This window comes from Rhamphochromis longiceps, linkage group LG19 (genome assembly GCF_057381845.1).
Source record: "Rhamphochromis longiceps isolate RC_006_pf linkage group LG19, R_longiceps_female_GT1.1, whole genome shotgun sequence".
In the NCBI taxonomy this organism is placed as follows: Eukaryota; Metazoa; Chordata; class Actinopteri; order Cichliformes; family Cichlidae; genus Rhamphochromis; species Rhamphochromis longiceps.
In genome coordinates, this window is record NC_140575.1 from 29,322,504 (window position 1) to 29,341,762 (window position 19,259).

The window sequence follows — 19,259 nt, forward strand, 5'->3', positions numbered from 1 at the left end:
GGGATTTGTTATTACATAAACATACAACAATTAGCAGTAACTCACATTTTATCTTTTTTATTTTATACAAGAAATGCATAATAACTGTAAGTTAAAAATCATATTTATAAAAACGAGAAAGGACCATTTTATCTCTTCAACAATTGCTTTTTAATTTTAGTGAACATGTTTTGTAACCAAGGCAGCACTGTGGTTAGCACTGTTGCTGCACAGCAAGAAGGTCCTGAGTTCAATTCCAACATCAGGCCGGGGTCTTTCTGTGTGGAGGTTGCATGTTTGCCGATGGGTCAGTGAGATGTCGTCTTTCTCACCCGATGACACGGTCATGGCTGAAAACTCACTGATTCTGATCCGTCGGCGGGTCCGCGCTTTGTGTTTACGCTCTTCTTGTGATTATGAAGCTGCAGGTTTGATCTCTCTCCAAACAATATTGACTGAACCAACAGCAAAAGAAGATCCAAACTACACTTCACATAAACATCGTCATGAATTCCCTTAGTTTCGCTGTTTTGCTTCCACCACGGTAAAAATCACTTCATGCACAGCTTTCTCTCTCTCTCTCTCTCTCTCTCTCTCTGTGTATACTCCAAGAACAGTTTCCCGTCTAAAAATCTGTTTTCTGCATTATTCACTTGCTTGTTACGCACAAGTTGTTTACAGCTCTGTCAGACACTGTTTTTTTTTCCTTTTACTTACTTCCAAAAAAAGCCCCATTTCTGCTGTTCAATGGGCTTCTCAACAAATTTAAACTTTTTAAAATTATGCAAAATTGCAAACGCTCAGCTGTGTCTCTAATAAAACCTTTGTAACTTTGCTCTGCTTCACTTCAGCAGCATCAGGTAATGTTCATATGTTGATTAATGGTTTTCTTTCGTTTTTGATCTACTGCAGAATATTTTTACAAAATCCCAGGCCAGGAAAATCACCTTCATGTTTTTCTCTGTTTTATCCTCTTTGACACAAAGGCATCTGCTGTGATGCTTATACACCTTTGCTGAAGTCTTGCAAGTGTCAGATTTCTATTTATAGATATAAAAATATAGAAATGTACTGAATGTGTCTGAATTATAATATTTCTGACTGTCTGAGGCAAAATTTTCCTGATTCAAATCAAATCGAATCGAATTGAATCCTAGATTGAATCGATTCGGGAACTTGTGAATTGGAATTGAATCGATTCTAGAAATCAGTGACGAAACCCAGCCCTACTTAGGAACACCTTGCTGGTGCTGGCTTGCACCCAGTACAGAGGACAGGTCAGAGCTAAAGAGAATCGATATCCAGATTACCTCAAAGTTTGACATTTAACAAAACAATAGAGAAAAGCAGTAACTTCCAGGACACAGACTGATGGGGTTCAAGCAGAGAAAGGAGGAAACAGCTGTCTTGTTTACCTCCTACGCAAACCGGATGTTTGATATAGAGAAACAAGAGAGAGAGGACCATTACAGAGTTCCTATGAGCAGCCACAGCAGACATGATTTCTCCATCATGCTTCTTGTGTTCTTGATCCATTTCTTTTTTTGAACAGTTCAGTCACATCCAGTAAAAGCCCCCATCCTTCTTTCTCTGTGAGCGAGTGTTTTGATTGCCTCCACTGTTCTGCTTCTTATATTTCAATACATGAATAAATAATAAATAAAGCAATCAATTATACTGTAAATGATCATAATTATACTGTATATAAATTTTGTCTATAATTCGTAAAATCTGGATATTTTAGAAATCCCAGTAAGTGCCTTTAAACCTTTTATGGACTCCATCAAACTAACTGAACCTTCAGGGGAGAAAAGTCAATGCAGATAAAAACCTAAAACTGGATTTCAATAAAGATTTAACTTCTGGCAAAGCTGCTAAAGCAAATGAAAACCATCAACAAAACTTCATTGCTGATGAAAAGGAAACATTAAAGAATTGCTCGAAGGAAAACCATCAACTACAGCTGGTACAGTCCTGCACACTTACCAATGAGAGAGTCCGAACAGGTTGAATCTCCCGTGGTAATACTAGGTATGGACCGATCCGATATTACGTATCGGTATCGGTTCGATACTGACCTAAATTACTGGATCGGATATCGGAGAGAAATAAAAAATGTAATCCGATCCATTAAATATCCCATAGCGTAACTCAGCTCATAACCTTAGCAGTATGCCTCACGTGATAGAGCAGCTGTGGCGTGCGAGACCTGTCGGCAGTCGGGTTGAGCATTTGGAGCCTCGCTACCAAACCAATATTTCATCTCCCAGAAAGTTATCCCAAGAACTAAAGCAAGTTTGTCTAGCAAAGTTTTGCCAGGGGGGCAGGTGGGGCATCAACAGGGAAAGGGGGGCACAAAGAAATATCTTTCTTTCTTATTTTCATTTAAAATGTCTAGCTTTTAATAAATAGTTATCTGAATCTTACAACCAAAGTTTTAATCTGATGTAAAATGTATAGAAATCCATTACTGTATATAGTAACTATTAAGTCTAATATACCCTAGTAAGCTGTAGTACTTTTTCCTTTGGGAAGGTGCCATCTGTGCAGTCTGCAGTTCTGTTGTAGAAAGATTTTGAATCTATTTAATTATTGTAGGAATATAATCGATTTCGGTTCAATTTTTTATACATGCATTAAATTAAAGTTGATTACGTTGATTGAGCAGGTTGCTGGTTCGAGTCCCGGCTCCAACAGTCTCGGTCGTTGTGTCGTTGGGCAAGACACTTCACCCGTTGCCTACTGGTGGTGGTCAGAGGGCCCGGTGGCACCAGTGTCCGGCAGCCTCGCCTTTGTCAGTGCGCCCCAGGGTGGCTGTGGCTACAATGTAGCTGCCATCACCAGTGTGTGAATGTGTGTGTGAATGGGTGGATGACAAAATGTAGTGTAAAACGCTTTGTGGTCCATAGTAAAGCGCTATACAAATACAGGCCATTTACCATTTTTTTATACAAAAAGCAGCAAGATTTTAAATAAACTGTTTTATTGATTGAAAAAACACTATATCGGATTCATATCGGTATCCAAATTTATGATATCAGTATCGTCTCGGACATGGTATCGTGCCATCTCTAGTTAGTACTGGAGGGTCGAATGACTGCAGAGTGGACCCAGATCTGTACCATAGAGAGTAAGTGACACATTAAGAAAAAAAAGTTTTATTTTTCTGATTCTCCTTTATAGATGTGCACTAGCTGTACAGGAGAAAAGGGGATGACAGTTGAGTCAGTGTCACAAACACACACAAAGTTGTGTATTTAAGGGAAATGTAAAGAGAAGCGCTGAAACATTCATCTTCTCTGACACACACAAATAACAAAAATGTCTCTGTTTCACTGGCATGCAGTTCAACAGTTTATGGTGAGTTGGTTTCTCACACACACCTGAAGATGAAGTTGAAGTTGATGAAGTCAAATGCATTGATGAGTGCAGCACTCTGACATCCCAAAAGCTGTACAAATGTGAGAAAATGAGCCACATCTTGTCCAGAGAGCACGACTGTGACTTCATGTTAGACCCTCCTCAGCACTCCCTGAAATAAAACAGAGACACAGACTTTATGATCAGTTTATTTGAACATTTGATCAGGGCCTCAGTCGCAACTGTGTACTTATGTAAACCTGTGATTGTATATTCTTACTCTTTTCTCATCAATGCTATGTTGTGTACGTGCTTGGCTCTCTCTCTGTGGATCTTATCATAAATAAGTATGTCTGTGTTTCATTGTGTGTTTTTTTTAAAGGAGGATATATATTTAGTTTCTTTTCTGTGAAAATGTGATAAAGGTTTGCAGCATTACCCATGATCACAATAAGTTCACTGGAATCCTGCTCATCCAGTTTGTTTTGTTGTTGTTTGTTGATTGTAGCTGATGTTAGAAAAGCTTTAGAAAGGAGTTCCACCTCCACTACATGCTACATCAACACGTTCTCACTCCTAACTAGTCATATACACGTAAAATCTCTGTCTTGTTCCTGTTTCTTTCATTTAAGGAATATTTCTAAACTGCAACATATGGTCTCCTTAGCTGAACTGGAAAAAATTGTCCATGCATTTGTGTCATCGCGTTTAGATTATTATAATTCCCTGTTTACCAGCTTGGATAAATCATCACTTTCTCGCCTCCAAGCTATACAAAACGCAGCAGCCAGACTACTAACTTGCTCTAGCAAGCGAGCTCACATCACTCCTATTTTATGTTCTTTACATTGGCTCCCAATAGATTTTAGAATTCGTTTTAAAATTATTGTTTTAACGTACAGCGCACTAAATGGCCAAGCCCCAGATTATTTATCCAAGCTTCTCACAAAATACACTACTGCTCGCCGTCTCCGCTCACAGACTAAGAGTTTGTTTGTTTCTCCCAGAACACGTCTGAAGACGAAAGGGGTCTGTGGCACCAATGCTGTGGAAAAGTCTACCTCTACAACTACGTTTGGTTGACTCTGTGGAATCTTTTAAAAAGCAGTTAAAAACTTTACTGTTCAAACAAGCTTTCTGTTGACCAATGCTTTTTACATTTTTATATTTTTAATTTACATTTAAACTCTATATTGTGTATATTGTGCAGCTGATTGACTGAGCAATGTCATGACGTGTGTGTACTGATGGAAAATATAAAGAGGAACACGGAAACATTCATCATCTCTGACACAGTAGAAATATCTGTTTGACCGGCAGTTCAACAGCTTATTAGTAAGTTTGTTTCTCATTATTATTTGTAAATATGTATACAAATGGTTGGTTTTTTGTACTGTTTTTATCAATAAATCTCAGCAACAAAGGACAAACACCCATGTGTGTTGATTTCTCCCTAAGATGGCAAACTGAAACACTCCAAGTTGGTGACTTTTGGAGATTTATTTCCCTGGATGATTGAGAATGCATCAAGATGAAACACAAAAGGAAGTTCACAGCTTTTAGCAGCTCCCCCACCCCCTCATCCACACACCCCCACTCCCCTCCCTCCTGAATTCCTTTTTAACTACCTAATATACATATGAATGACTAGCCAATTTAGCTTCCACTTGGCTGAAGCTAAAGCTTAGCTAAAAGCCTACCAGCCATTTGGCTGGTGGCGGGTTTTATAGGTAGAAAGGTAGAAGCCTGGGACTCCTAGTGTTAACTATGTAAAGCACTTTGTGCTACATTTTTTTTGTATGAAAAGTGCTTTATAAATAAAGATTGATTGATTGATTGGAATATAGTCTGAGAAAGTTTCTACCAGCTATTTCTGTGCAAGGCTGAATCGTGTGCTATGCTAATGTAATGAAATGAAATTAGTATATATAAACTTTATTTTGGTCTAATTTTTTATTCTAATTAATGTACTCAGCTTGAATCAGTTATGTAGAACATGAGCAGTGAAAAATACGGAGAATTGAAAAAAAAAATCTTTATTTTCTGTTATTTTCCATACTATAAAATGATCTTTTTTTTTTGTGAATTAGGAATTATGCAGTCTACACTGGACCAGCTCTTTAGCCTCTCAAGGATACTTGAAGTTGCACAGGAGTTAACCAAACTGACACATCTGTTTTTGTGGACTTGGGAGAATATAGTCTGAGGACGTTTCTACCAGCTATTTCTGTGCAAGGCTGAATCCTGTACTATGTTAATGTCTTAAGATTAAATTAGTATATTCTTTTTTTTTTTGTCTATTTTTTTCATTCAAATGAATGAACTCAGCTTGAATCAGTTATAAAAAACGCTTTCTTTTTCGTTGCCTACATTCTAGAGGGTGACGTTGGCTCAACACCTAAACAGGAAACTGAGTTCAGTTGGGCTAAAGTGAGATATGGGAGGTGAGGAAATGAAAAATCAGCAGGGGAAAAAAGAATCACAACTCACTGTGATCTTTATAGTAGTTTATAGCAGCATCTACTGTGTTACTGCTGCTCTGAGGTTTACTGCTCTTTGTGGATTTGCACAACTGAATTCAACAGGATGTAAGCAGATTTTCATGTCTTCGCTAATTTCCATCCCCTACATTTACAGTATACTGTTTATACTGTCTTTACACTAAATCCTATCAAGTTTGTATAAAGGTGGAATTCAGTAAATGCATCTAAGCATCATCAGCTGAAATTCATATTAATATCTGCTGTTTTAACATAACCTAAATCTGACCATGAACACCGTAGCTACTGTGCACTAGTCCAACACAGTGCTTAAATCTATCAAACCTCTTTCATTTAAATAACACAAAGTTAGCATAGCTCAGATTGTCATTATTTTTTTGGTTTCAGAATATGACTGTCTTTGTTGTACTGACACTGACAACTAGATTCAAGATGAACATCTTGTCACAGTGGCTGACACACAGAATAACTTTCTTTCTGTAAAGAGCTTGAAGCAGAGATAAGAGACATTTGCTCAACAGGTGAAGGACATACAAATCTACTCAATAACTCTTATTTTTAGTTTTCCATTGCCTTTCTTCCCATGTCAGGGTGTGTGGGCGTGCTAAACCAGCTCCACATCTCCTGCATACAAGGAAGAGGGCAATAGGCAAATGCATACCAGGTTTATAACTCACCTCACATCATAATACTCTAGCTCTCCTCTCAGCTGATCCAGAAACCACACGACAACCTCATATTACTTATCTGTCCATCATTCTTTTTTTTCTTTTTTTTCCCAGTCATGAAGAACTTTATTAATACTGTTGGTCTAAAGAAAATTCTAACATATTTAAACGATGCCTTCTCTCTGCGGTTAATGAATGGCGAAATAAAAAAATGTCATATAGGCTTTTACAAGTCAAGAAGTATAAAAAAATAACTTAAAAACCTCTGGAATTAAAAAAATGATACAGAATTAAGGTCTTATCTGTATAAGAAAAATTATAGTACGCCTTTAGAATGTGTTGGAATGGGAGATTCACATCATAGATGTGCAGCAGGTCTATGATGCTATCATGTTAATATAGACAAAAATCTCTGAGAAATGTTTCCACCACTTGAATCTATGCCATAAAGAAATAAGTGGCCTGTGAATGGAATCTCTGTCAGGCCGATTCTGGCCCTCCAGGCCTTATGTTTGACACCCCTGGTGTAGATCACTGCAAGTGTGCAAGTATTTGTTAACTTATCATCTGGAAAGTTCTGTACTTTAGCTGGTAATGGTTTACTGTGTCTCTGAAGTTGAGAGTATCACCCATGTTAAAATTGTCATGGACAGAATACACAGTTTTTAAAGCGAACCACCAAAACCAGTTTTCAAAACACCATTTTAAAATGGTGTTTTGAAGATGAGAGACCTGTTAAGAATTAATAGAGCTCATTGTGGAAAGACAAATGTGTTTGGCACAACATTGCACTCAGATCACAATTCCAGAGCTGCCAGTTAGGAAAGTTAATGCTACTGTACCATACTTCATTATTTTCATTGTTCAGTTTGTTTCTTCGCACGCCATTCAGCATTGTTGAAGTCAGGAATGCGTGAATAACTGCATACTTTATCATTTTAGGTTATGTGTTCAGAAAAGGCTGCTATGATGACAAGAGAGACACTTTCATAAGATGGCAAACGCTGACTTTAAGCTCGACATACATCACTAACACATTCATCTCGCTACATAGTAAACCTTTCAAATTTGGTTCAGATTCAAAAGACTGTTTGCTTGAATCTCTTTAAAAAGAACAAAAAACTGTCTTTGTTGTATTTGGATTAAGATGAGAATCATCAGTAAGATAACACTGACAACTTCAAGATGAACACCTTGTCTCAATGGTTGACACACAGTTTAACTCTAATATGGAATTTAACATAAGAATGGCTTTGTTCTTTGTGTGAAGAGCTTGAAGTAGAGTTAAGAGACGTCTACTCAGCAGGTGAAAGACATACAAATCTCCTCTATATCTCTTGTTTTCAGTTGTCCACTGTCTTTCTTCCCATGTCAGGGTGTGTGAGCGTGTCAAACCAACTCCAAATGCATGCTAAGCAAATAACCCACCTCACCTCATAGTACTACACCTCTCCTCTCAGCTGATCCAGAAACCACATGACAACCTCACGTTACTTGTCTGTCCATCATTCTGCAGCCTGCCCTACCTCCACAGAATGGAAGCAGTGTTTGACTGACGGTCCTGAAATTCCTGACAATCCAGCCTGACAGTCACAGACAGTGAAACCAGTTACTGTGGAAAAAATGAAAAACAAAGGAGGAAAGAAAAATAGTTACCAGACACATATGTTTGTGTTTGTCTGCCACTGACTGATGTCCCCTTGGTCCCAGCTCCTATATTTGTTCCACTTTTAACAGTAATACACAAAACTCTGGACTAGGACCTCTCTCTCCCACAGTCAACACAATACCCGTCATAATCACAAACAGAGAGCAACAGAATTATCATAAATCCAGTAACTCCAAAAACATTAATAACCTCCGGCCTCTTCAAAAATATCAACATCCATTCAACTCTATTGTCAAAAATCCACCAGTCTCAATCAGTATGGCACTTTTAAATGTACGCTCTCTGTCGAACAAGTCTTTTATTATTAATGATTTAATTTTAGATAATAAACTTGACTGTTTATTTTTAACTGAAACATGGCTGGGTTTGGATGCACCAGTTGTTCTCACTGAGGCCTCCCCACCAAATTTTAATTTCTCTTTATCTATTAGAAGTGGTAAGAGAGGTGGTGGGACTGCATCTTTAGCCAACAACACACTCACCACCAAACAAATTTTATTTGATCATTTTACCACTTTTGAATTCCATGCTATTGTTTTCAGCAGCCCTCCAGTTTTATCTGTCACAATTTATAGACCACCTAAAGACAGCGCTGCTTTTATCAAGGAATTCTCAGAATTTTTAACAAACATACATTCAAACTATAATATGATAATTTTAACCGGTGATTTTAACCTGCACATAGATAATCCTTCTGATCCTGCAGCAAAAGAATTCTTAAACATTCTTCACTGTTTGGATTTTACCCAGCACGTCACGCAGCCAACTCACAACAGAGGACACACTCTGGACCTGGTCATCACCCATGGGCTGTCCACCAGCGTGTCCTCTGTTGTTGACTTGGCTGTCTCTGACCACTACTGTGTGTTTTTTAACATCACCGGTTTTATTCAGCGGGAGACCTCGGTGCGAACTGTGAGGAGGCGCTATCTAACCTCTGAAGTGGCTGCAAATTTTACCAGGGTTTTAGACGAATGCCCCCCTGTGATTTTACCTGCACCCTGCGATTTGATTTTTAATCATTTCAACAGCAAACTGAAGAAAAGCCTTGACTCCGTTGCTCCACTCACCACCAAAAAGATTAACGTAAAACATGCATCACCCTGGAGAAACGAAGAAGTCAAAAAACTCAAAAGAAATTGCAGGGCAGCAGAAAGGAGATGGAGGAAAAATAAAAATACTATCAACCATCAAATATTTTGCGAGCAACTTAAAATGTACAATAATACATTAAGGAAGTCAAGAAATTCATACTTCGCCAAAATAATCAGTATTAACAAAAATAATCCCAAGGTCCTCTTTTCCACCATAGATCATTTATTTAACCCTGATTTTAACAGCTCCCAAAGAACCCCCACAGACTCGCTCTGTGAGCAGTTTGCAGACCACTTCAGGGGAAAGATCAGCGCCATCAGATCTGATATTTTATCTAATCGCGATATGATTTTAAACACATCTGAGGGCTCGATTGTACCTGAGGAGACACTGGACAGCTTTGTCCTGGTTAATGCTGAGAACCTTCAGAAGGTTTTCTCCACAGTGAGACCCACCACATGTCTTTTAGATCCAATCCCTTCTTCACTCTTTAAAACACTTTATGGATTTTTTGAGGCTGAGCTTTTATACATGATGAATTGCTCTCTTCAGTTGGGTATCTTCCCTGCTGCCTTTAAAACGGCGGTGGTGAGGCCCCTTCTGAAGAAGAGCAATTTGGATTGTAATGATTTTAATAACTACAGACCTGTATCCAACTTACCATTTTTAAGTAAAATCTTAGAAAAACTTGTTTTTACTCAGATTACTGATTTTCTCAATGATAGACAGATCCTGGAGATATTCCAGTCTGGATTTAGGGTGAACCACAGCACAGAGACGGCTCTCCTAAAGGTTTTAAATGATCTTAGATGTAACTGGGACTCCCAAAAGCTCTCAGTCCTGGTGCTACTGGATCTAAGCGCAGCCTTTGATACAGTAGACCACGCTATTCTTTTAAACAGACTGAAACACATGGTGGGCCTCTCTGGTGCTGTACATAACTGGTTCACTTCCTATCTCTCTGACAGATCTTTTATGGTGAGTATGGATACATACTCACCATACAAAATGATACAGAATTAAGGTCTTATCTGTATAAGAAAAATTACCAGTACCGCGATGGTACGCTATCTATGACTGTCAGGCTTGGCTGTCAGTGTTTGACTGACAGCCAAGCCTGACAGTCATAGATAGTGAAACCAATTACTGTCAAATTAAGGAAGAAAGAAAAATAATAATCATTTACACACAATATTTTAAGATCTCCAAATTTAAACTGAGCTCATGTCCCAGTGGAAAATTGGGACATCTGGGCTTCCTCTGAATTCCTGCATTGTTTTAAATAAAACGTGCATTTCTACTTCTAAATAAACAGAATAGCTCGTCATCGCCCCTCTACTCATAAATATAGTTTTACAAATTGCAGGCACTACACAGTAGCCTGTGGAGGTTAATATGTGGTTTAAATGACCTGCTGCTTTCTGCTGGAGGTGGCTGTGCTAGGAAGAGTCAGTCATCACATAAGTTTTGCATAAGTTGGTTTTGCATAAGTCTAGTCAACTTTATTTTACTTTACCTCTTAAAGGCAAATCCTACACATAGCCCTCACGCACATGCAACAAGCACAGCCACAAAACTGACACACCTCCTAGATCATTGGAGGCGTTGCTTTGGTCTACAGTGCTCATATGCGCATATATATCCTCTATCGTTAACATTTAGGAAAGACTTCAGGAGTCCATAGTTACAAACATCTTGTACTTGCTAAGATTTTTTTTAAGAGTATGGCGCAAAATCTGCAGCTTGATTATGATGGGCGGTAATTATCTTTTACCTATTTGTTTAATTTATCGTTTATCTTTCTTTCAGACACATTATGGACTTTTTTTTTTTAAACTTTGTGTCACTGAGCCGTAGTGGAAATGTATTATTTGACTTTTTAACATAGCCTTTGTTATCTGTTGCTGCAAAATCATAACAATTAAATATTTAAAGCATCAGTCTGAGTAGAAATGCATTATTTTATTTCTGTAATGAGCCTTTGTTGTATTCATGTTGACACCTGAAACCTGTAAAACCAGCTGTGTTGTGTTTAATTTACTGCAGAAGTAGATCAAGTTATACAAACTGAACTGTATTAATAGAGGGAGTGACTGCTTGCAAAGCAGTGATCTCACAAGGTGTCTTAAACCAAAATTGGTTTAAAGGCTGTCTTTATATTTCTGCTCATAGGATCTACTATGTCTGTGGTTTTTCTACTTCTTTGTAACAGGACAGACTTCCTGATCGATACAGACTACTTCATGGCTGTAGCTGTTCTCTCAGCTCAAAGAAGCAAAGACCCAAACACTCAGGTATGTGTCTCTCTGCATAAGCACTAAAGCACTAAGAATGATTGTTAGATACTTCACAATAAGCTTGTATCCAACATCAGTTCTCAGAGGTGTGTACTATGAAGGAAGTCCAACATAGCTTTCTCTGTGTGAGCTGGCTCAGCAAAACCTAAATCCCCAGTTAGAGATGGTGGATATCACAACTGTTGTTGTCAACTTTCTTTGTTAAGCCGGTCATTTGGCTTCAGGCTGTGTCTGCTCACAAATTAGGAGGCATTTCACACATCATTTCTCTGCTTCTGCCCAAAATGATTCCTGTGAGTGCCACCTACTGCAGTCAGAGGCGTTGTTAGATGATGGTAAAGTGGTGATAAAAATCTATACAATAAGTTAAAAAATGTAAAAATGTTACACTGTTAAGAAAAGAGAAAAGAGATGACGCTGCAGAAAATCTTTCAGCTTGGTATTTACACCAGCACAAAAATCACCTCATCAAACAAAACCACACCTCTCCTCTCAGCTGACTCAGAAACCACTCCCGGCTACCACATGACAGTCTCACATGACTTGACTCACTAAACTTTGAAGAGGTGATCCATGGTTTTATTACATCCCAGCTGGACTATTGTAACTCCTTATATGTAGGAGTTAGTCAGAACTGTCTTTTTTTTTTTTTTTTTTTTTGTGTCCCGTTTGGATCTTTAGCCATCAGAATTGTTGTCTTAAGGCCAAGAGAGATGCCAAGCGGATTTATTTTACCAAGTGGATCATCATGGCCTTGCCATAAAGGTCGAGGCTGGTTCAAGCTTATCGAGCATTTGGCGTCGTAGTGCCTAAACTGTGGAATAATCTACCCCTACACATCAGACAGGCTACTACTGTCAATCTTTTTAAATCTCATCTAAAAGCACATTTGTATTCACTGGCATTTAATACAGGATGAGAGTTATTTGGTATTTGGCGTTTGATACTAATATTTTAACCCTCTACTGCATGACTTTTTAATTTTTTGGGAAAAAATATTTCTCCCTATTTTGGGGGAGCTTTAGGGTCCCCAATAATATATCAATCATAAAATTTGACACCCTGCCCCCCCAAAACAGATATTGGTTTGTTGCTTCAAGGCAACACTGTGCAACAAGGGTAGTAAAATGCCAAGTTATTCTATAATAAGTTGTATTAGTACAACAAGGATGAACAAGTAAATAAACAACAAATAAACAATGTAAACATTTCACAGAACAATAAAACACCAAAATACATCCAACATTTGACCCTAACCCCATGCATGCGTGCGCGCGCCTTCAAGCCTTCACCCTAAAATTAAATGATTTACCTTGCAATCTGTCCCCATAAAGTAGGCGAGACCTCACAATGGGAGTGTGTAAACAAATTTGTGTCCCCACAACAATAAGTAATACATGTCCACACACACACACACACACACACACACACACACACACACACACACACACACACACACACACACACAGAGTAAAATTGGTATGGCACGGATCTGGCCCACACAATGTGCTTACACATGGCCCACATACTGCAAAGAACGACGGCCCTTTGGTGGCCCAGACCTGGTTTGCCTGTGGTGGCCCACACATGGGCCAGCACAAGGCCAGTTTCAGACACACTGGTGGTCCTGTGCTGGCCCATGTGTGGATTACCTCTGGCAAACCTGATCTGGGCCACCAAAGGGCCGTCATTCATTGCGGTATGTGGGCCATCTGTAGGTGGTGTGCAGCCACGGGCCAGTTGTGGACACACTGCTGGCCCTGTGCTGGCCCAGAACAGTTTCAGCTCTAGCCCCAGATGTCAGCCTAATGTGTACCTTAATCAAGCCATGCAATAACAACATGTGCCAGAACATGCAAAACAGTGCAAAAGTAACATGCCGAAACTCTGTTCAGACAGTGAATGGACTGATTTTTATATAGCGCTTTTCTATTCTCCCAGATTACTCAAACTGCTCTATACAACATGCCACTTTTGCTTAATTGAGTGCTTCCTAACTACATTCATACACATTCACACTCTTGACATGCAGACTGGAAGAGCCAGGGATCGAACCGCTAACCCTCCGATCAGTTTGTAACCTGCTCTGCCACCTGAGATATGGCATGCCATTGCATAAACAGTGGCGTCATTGCCAGGCCTGGCCCACATCTGGATGACATATGTCTTATCATGCCGGAAGTCGGCCAGCAGTGCCGACTTGATACCAGATCCTGGCCAGACCTGCTTGCTATGTGGGCACTAGCACACACAGTTACTTTACCAACTGACCCCTGAGCTCCTAAGTGTCCCGCAAACCTCATTCAGGGATCCACTCCTCTACTTCAATGTCACTCCCTGAAAGCTCACTGTCCTCACTTTCTGAGGACAGAAAGTGAACATTCCCTTGGTTTCCTTCCATAAAAGGTATTTACATCCATGTGAGTATGTGAGTATTATGAGTAGATTGTAAAGTAAAAAACATTAACTATGATCATATAAATGCACACAAACACATCTCTAGACTCATATGCAAATGCATTATATTGCCTGAAAAAAATTGGGCTAACTGCGCAGTGTTGCCTTGAGGCAACGAATGAAAATTAACAGTTTTACTGTATACATAAATTTTAAAAAGTAGAACAAACAATCAAATATGCTTCTTAACATATTCACGCACATACAAGTATTTTTTAATATACATTTATTTCACTATAAACATGTAAAATAGTGATCTTTATCTTGCCTCCTAATGGAGATGTCCCTCATGTAGTGCAGCTTGCAGAAAGGGGTCCTCCCCCCCCCCCCCCGAAAATGAAAGTCACACCACTTTCAACTCATCATTTTATTGGAAAGAGATGTGTCTGGTAGCATTATTTGAAGAAAAAAAAAAAGTTGTGGTTTGTTGCCTCAGGGCAACGCTATGCTGTAGAGGGATAAGTTATTTGGTACTAGTTCTTTTGTTTGTCTGTGCAGCACTTTGGTCGGCATTGGTTTTGTAATTTAATGTATTATATAAATAAATGAATGACCATGATCCTTGTGGATTATGTTAAACACATTTGTAACCTTTTGAGGTAAATTTCTCTCCCACATCTCTCTCTGTTTGCAGGTGGGAGCATGTTTAGTGAACCAGGACAATAAGATAGTTGGCACTGGTCACAATTGTATGCCCAATGGCTGTGAAGGCAAACTGCCATGGAATCGTGAAGGTGATAAACTTGACACAAAATACATGTATGGTGAGTATGCACTTCCACACACTTGTTTTTTTCTCCTGTGTTATTCAGTTTGACTGACAGTATTAATGTGTTAGAGGATGTCTGGATATTCCTCTTGAAGAGGTTTTTGTCATTTTATGCTGTGCTCTCTTTATGTGTGAAGAATCAAATTCAGTGATTTGTAGCAAAATCATGTAAAATAACTAAAACAAATAAATAAATAAATAAAAATAACTGCACTAAAGCAAAGTAGGTGGGCCCAGAATTCAGCTGGTGTCAACTTTGAGGTAAAACTTTGATGCAACAGCCAACAGGAGCAAAAGGATTGTGTTCTCAGAAATATTATGGAGCAGAAAAGGTGCACAACGATCCTCAATGTACTAATGACTTTATATATACAGGAGGCTGCAGAGCTCATCACATTTACTTTTTGACTTTAGAAAAATAACAAGAAAATTTGGACAACTCTAGTGTCAACCCAGCAATAAAACAATTGTTGTCATTTTGGTTTTAAACCAGACCAAAAGTGCAAACTTTAGGAGCATGCGGGGGCAAAAAGATCAAAGACACTTCAGTTTGAATCTAAAACAGGTGCAAAAAAGAAAACAGGTTGGGCTAATACATTATTATTATCGGGGCGATCGTGGCTCAAGAGTTGGGAGTTCGCCTTGTAATCGGAAGGTTGCTACTTCGAGCCCCGGCTTGGGCAGTCTCGGTCGTTGTGTCCTTTGGCAAGACACTTCACCCGTTGCCTACTGGTGGTGGTCAGAGGGCCCAGTGGCGCCAGTGTCCGGCAGCCCCCCCTCTGTCAGTGCGCCCCAGGGCAGCTGTGGCTACAATGTAGCTTGCCATCACCAGTGTGTGAATGTGTGTGTGGATGACTGGATATGTAAAGCGCTTTGGGGTCCTTAGGGACTAGTAAAGCGCTATATAAATACAGGCCATTTACCATTATTACTCAGTGATCAGAGTGCAAAAATCTGATTCAATTTTTGTTTGCTTCTCAAACACATTTAAGAATAGTTTTCTACTTATAGATTCTCTTAACAGTCGCTGTACTGTTTTCTTTTTTTTTTTTTTAAAGAAATGACTTGTTTCACAAGACTAATTTGTAAAACACAGCCAACTCCTATCAGTATACACTCTGAATTGGGTTAATTATCACTTTACATATCAATTATTATTATTATTATTAGTAGTAGTAGTAGTAGTAGTAGTAGTATTAAGAGACTGAATTCTAAGGAAGACCATTCAGGTGGTAAAATACATCTTAAGTAAAATGCTGATGGCCAATCACAGATTGTGAAGTGTAAAGAGTGTCATTTCCCAGAATTTTTTGATGATACTGTGTATATTCATCCAGTGAACGTTCTCTACTGCAGTGTTTCCAGTGAACTAAACAGCGATGACGTGAAGATTTTGTTTTCCTTGGATAAGAACAATGCATTAAAACGCTGAATTCCACTGAGTTTTGTCCAGTCTCTTTTCAAATCTTACATATGCATATAAATAAAATGTGCTTTGCTGTCCACAAAGTTTTAGACTTTTTTATTGTTTTTAACACCTGCGTTCAAGCTTATTATACTTAAAATATGAATTTCATGCACTCACTGAGGATTGTCTCAATGTCATGTCCCACAGTGTGCCATGCTGAGCTAAATGCCATAGTGAACGCGAGCGCAAATGCTGATGTGAAAGGCTGCAGCATGTATGTGACTTTGTTCCCCTGCAATGAGTGTGCCAAACTCATCATCCAGGCAGGTGGGTGCTGACAACACACATAGTCAGTTGCAATTAATTATACAGTTATACACGTGTCAAAGTCTCACATAATGCTATTCATGTCCAGGTGAACTACGAAAATATAATTTTGTCATTTGATCTACTTTTTGGAGATCGAGGAAGTCCTCAGCTTCAACTAAGAATTATGTTACCTTTATTAATAATATTAAACTGGCAGCAGGCAGATTCTTTGGGTTTCCCCCCTAAATTGTCATTTAGATTGTGTCACAACAAATCTCACCCTGAATATGTTTTTCTGTGTGCCATGGGGGACAAAGAGTTTACTTGATTGTGATACAAAAAAGGAAGACAATCGTGTTTTTGTTTTCCCCAGAGGTGTGGCTGCCATGTGGCTAAACTTATAGTTAAATAGTTTTAGATCATGAATATAGTTTGAACTGTATTAACACATGTTTTTATTTTGATGGTAATGCTGTGTTTGTTGGCTCAGGATACTCAAACAAAAACATTTTTGCACTGAGGTGCAGGGGAGGCATTCCTCCTCTGTCCCCTTCTGGCCACCTGTGCCTCAATTTTATTTCACAACCTAGACATCCACATTACTTACACTCTCATAACACACATAACAACAACAACAACAACACATAAGTTATCCTGTGTTGTTTAGTGCACGGAACAGCCTGCAGGGTGCAGCCACGCTGAACCGAAGTGCTTGTGTTTTTGTATTTGCAGAGCAAATCAACAAGTAATGAGAACCTATTCTAAATTCATGCACGCCTGGAAGTGTTGTTTTGTCCAAGTGTGCAACTGGGAATGTTTATGCGTTGCTGACAGCACAAATGTCCCAAATGTCTTCTCAGTTTGCAGTTTTGAACAGAACTGGTGCATACTGTTTTTTTTTCCTCCAGAAAGATGTCCTTATCCTTTTAACAGTCACACAGATCCCCGTATTCCTGCTAAGTAGTCTTGACTCTTCAAGTTTCAATGCAGCTTTCTGGATTCCTTTATAATTCTTTCTTCACTCTCTCCAGGTCTGAAGGAAGTGGTTTATCTTTGTGACAAGTACCATGATACACCTGAAACCATAGCATCCAAAATGATGCTTGACATGGCGGAGATACCGTACAGGTGAGTACATTTCTGGGACACAATAAAAGAACATATTTCTTGCACCAGTGTACTGTAGAGACTTTCTGGTTGATTGAATTAAAGGTAAGATCTGTAAAATTAAAATAAAATTTGTTTCCTCTTCTGTAGTTTCCTGTGTAAAGATGAAGGAAAGGAGTGAACTGTAACTGTTCTTTCAAAGTAATATTAAGACAAAATGTAAGCATGGCAGAGATGGTGTGTAATGACAGTGGTCAGACTTACAGGACAAAAGCAAGAACAAACTTCTCTTTTTTATTTCTTCAGTGGAAAGCAGTTCCTCTGAAAAATATGGACATTGTGTTCTGTAGGTGTGGGTTGTCCAAAGTAACAATTTCTTTCTTGTTTCTAGGAAATGTATTACAAAGTAAACTCTAATCACACTGCATTGATTGTTTTGGAGATGGATAGTACAGTACAATAAGGGACATGACAGTAGAATAAGAGAGAAACAAGTCCCCTCAGTTTAATATAAAATATTTTCTATCACAAGCTTCAATATTTTGAATATTTATAAGCCAACTATCTGCTTTTCCATGATTGCAGAATCTCACTACTCCAAACATCACCGTATCTATTCTTGTGGTTTGTTGTTTTAAGATACAGCAAGCTTTCTTTTAGCAACCCTTCCAAACAAGCCACACTCGCTGTGATTATGTAGTCTACAGTTAGTCTAGTAGATCTTCACTGGATTAATGTGTCTGTGTCTTTCTGTCCTTTTTTACCCAAACTGCAGCTTTTTTCTTTTTTTTTTGCTACTGGACTTACAAAATTATTTTATTTAGATCAGGTAACATTTCCGGATATCGATACGTTTTTAAATGGGATCTGAGGTGTAAGCTTAGCATGAGAGCTGACGTTGTGCATAAACCCTGGTTTCACCACATTGGCAGCCATGCACGGTGCTTCATTTCTTGGGCAAAAAAACTCAGTCTCTCCATTTTTTGACATCCATGTTTCTTCCCTTTGTGGCTGCTGATGGATTTGTTTTGGAACTGTCTTATAGTCAATGTCATCCAGGTCCCACAGCCCCAAACACCCTATAGTGTTGCTACTGCAGCAGCAGTACTGACCAGCGTGTCTGAATGTGTGTTTTCTGTGTTTTCACAGGTGCTTTGTGCGCACAATGCATCAAACTGCCATTGATTTGCCTCTCATCGAAACTCCTGGAAATGAAAATGCCTAAGACTCATCTTGGGGAGCTGCTGAATGGGGCAGTGAGGCAGAAGAAGAATCAGCAGAAAACGGATTTGGGACTGGTTTGGAGAATAATATGACCAAGACTAATTTGCAGGTCAAATCTGAAATTAGAATATTTGGTTTGACAAATTATAGAACAGAATGTAATAAAAGAAACTGGGAAAAAAGCATATGAAATGAAAAAAGAAGTAACGAAATGGGAGACTAATAATAGTAATAATAAAGCATTAATATGGTTAAAACTGTTGTCCTCTCCAAGTTCTTCTTCTAGCAGCTATTCTTTCTGCTGATAACAAATCTACAAAAAGCTTATATAGAAATTACTAAAGAGTAAAATGAAAGGTGGGTTAGGAGATGTTCAACTGGAATGTAGATTAAAGGACGGTTTTGTTATTTTGGTA

The 19,259-nt window shown here is 38.7% G+C and overlaps 1 protein-coding gene across 1 annotated transcript; it reads left to right on the forward strand.

The window, feature by feature from the left end:
• Positions 1 to 10,942: 10,942 nt before the first annotated feature.
• LOC146647016 (deoxycytidylate deaminase-like) lies at positions 10,943 to 19,055 on the forward strand. Its single transcript, XM_085391593.1, has 6 exons — positions 10,943 to 11,031; positions 11,485 to 11,566; positions 14,661 to 14,790; positions 16,411 to 16,530; positions 17,544 to 17,640; positions 18,769 to 19,055. The coding sequence occupies exons 1-6, from the start codon at positions 10,997 to 10,999 to the stop codon at positions 18,842 to 18,844; spliced, it is 540 nt and encodes a 179-aa protein (XP_085247719.1). The 5' UTR covers positions 10,943 to 10,996; the 3' UTR covers positions 18,845 to 19,055.
• Positions 19,056 to 19,259: the final 204 nt, after the last annotated feature.

Coding starts and splice junctions, on each gene's coding strand:
- LOC146647016 (XM_085391593.1), top strand. CDS start 10,997: ATGGCGCAAAATCTGCAGCTTGATTATGATGGGCG. Junction 11,032..11,484: donor CAGCTTGATTATGATGGGCG/GTAATTATCTTT, acceptor TCTTTGTAACAG/GACAGACTTCCTGATCGATA. Junction 14,791..16,410: donor TGACACAAAATACATGTATG/GTGAGTATGCAC, acceptor CATGTCCCACAG/TGTGCCATGCTGAGCTAAAT.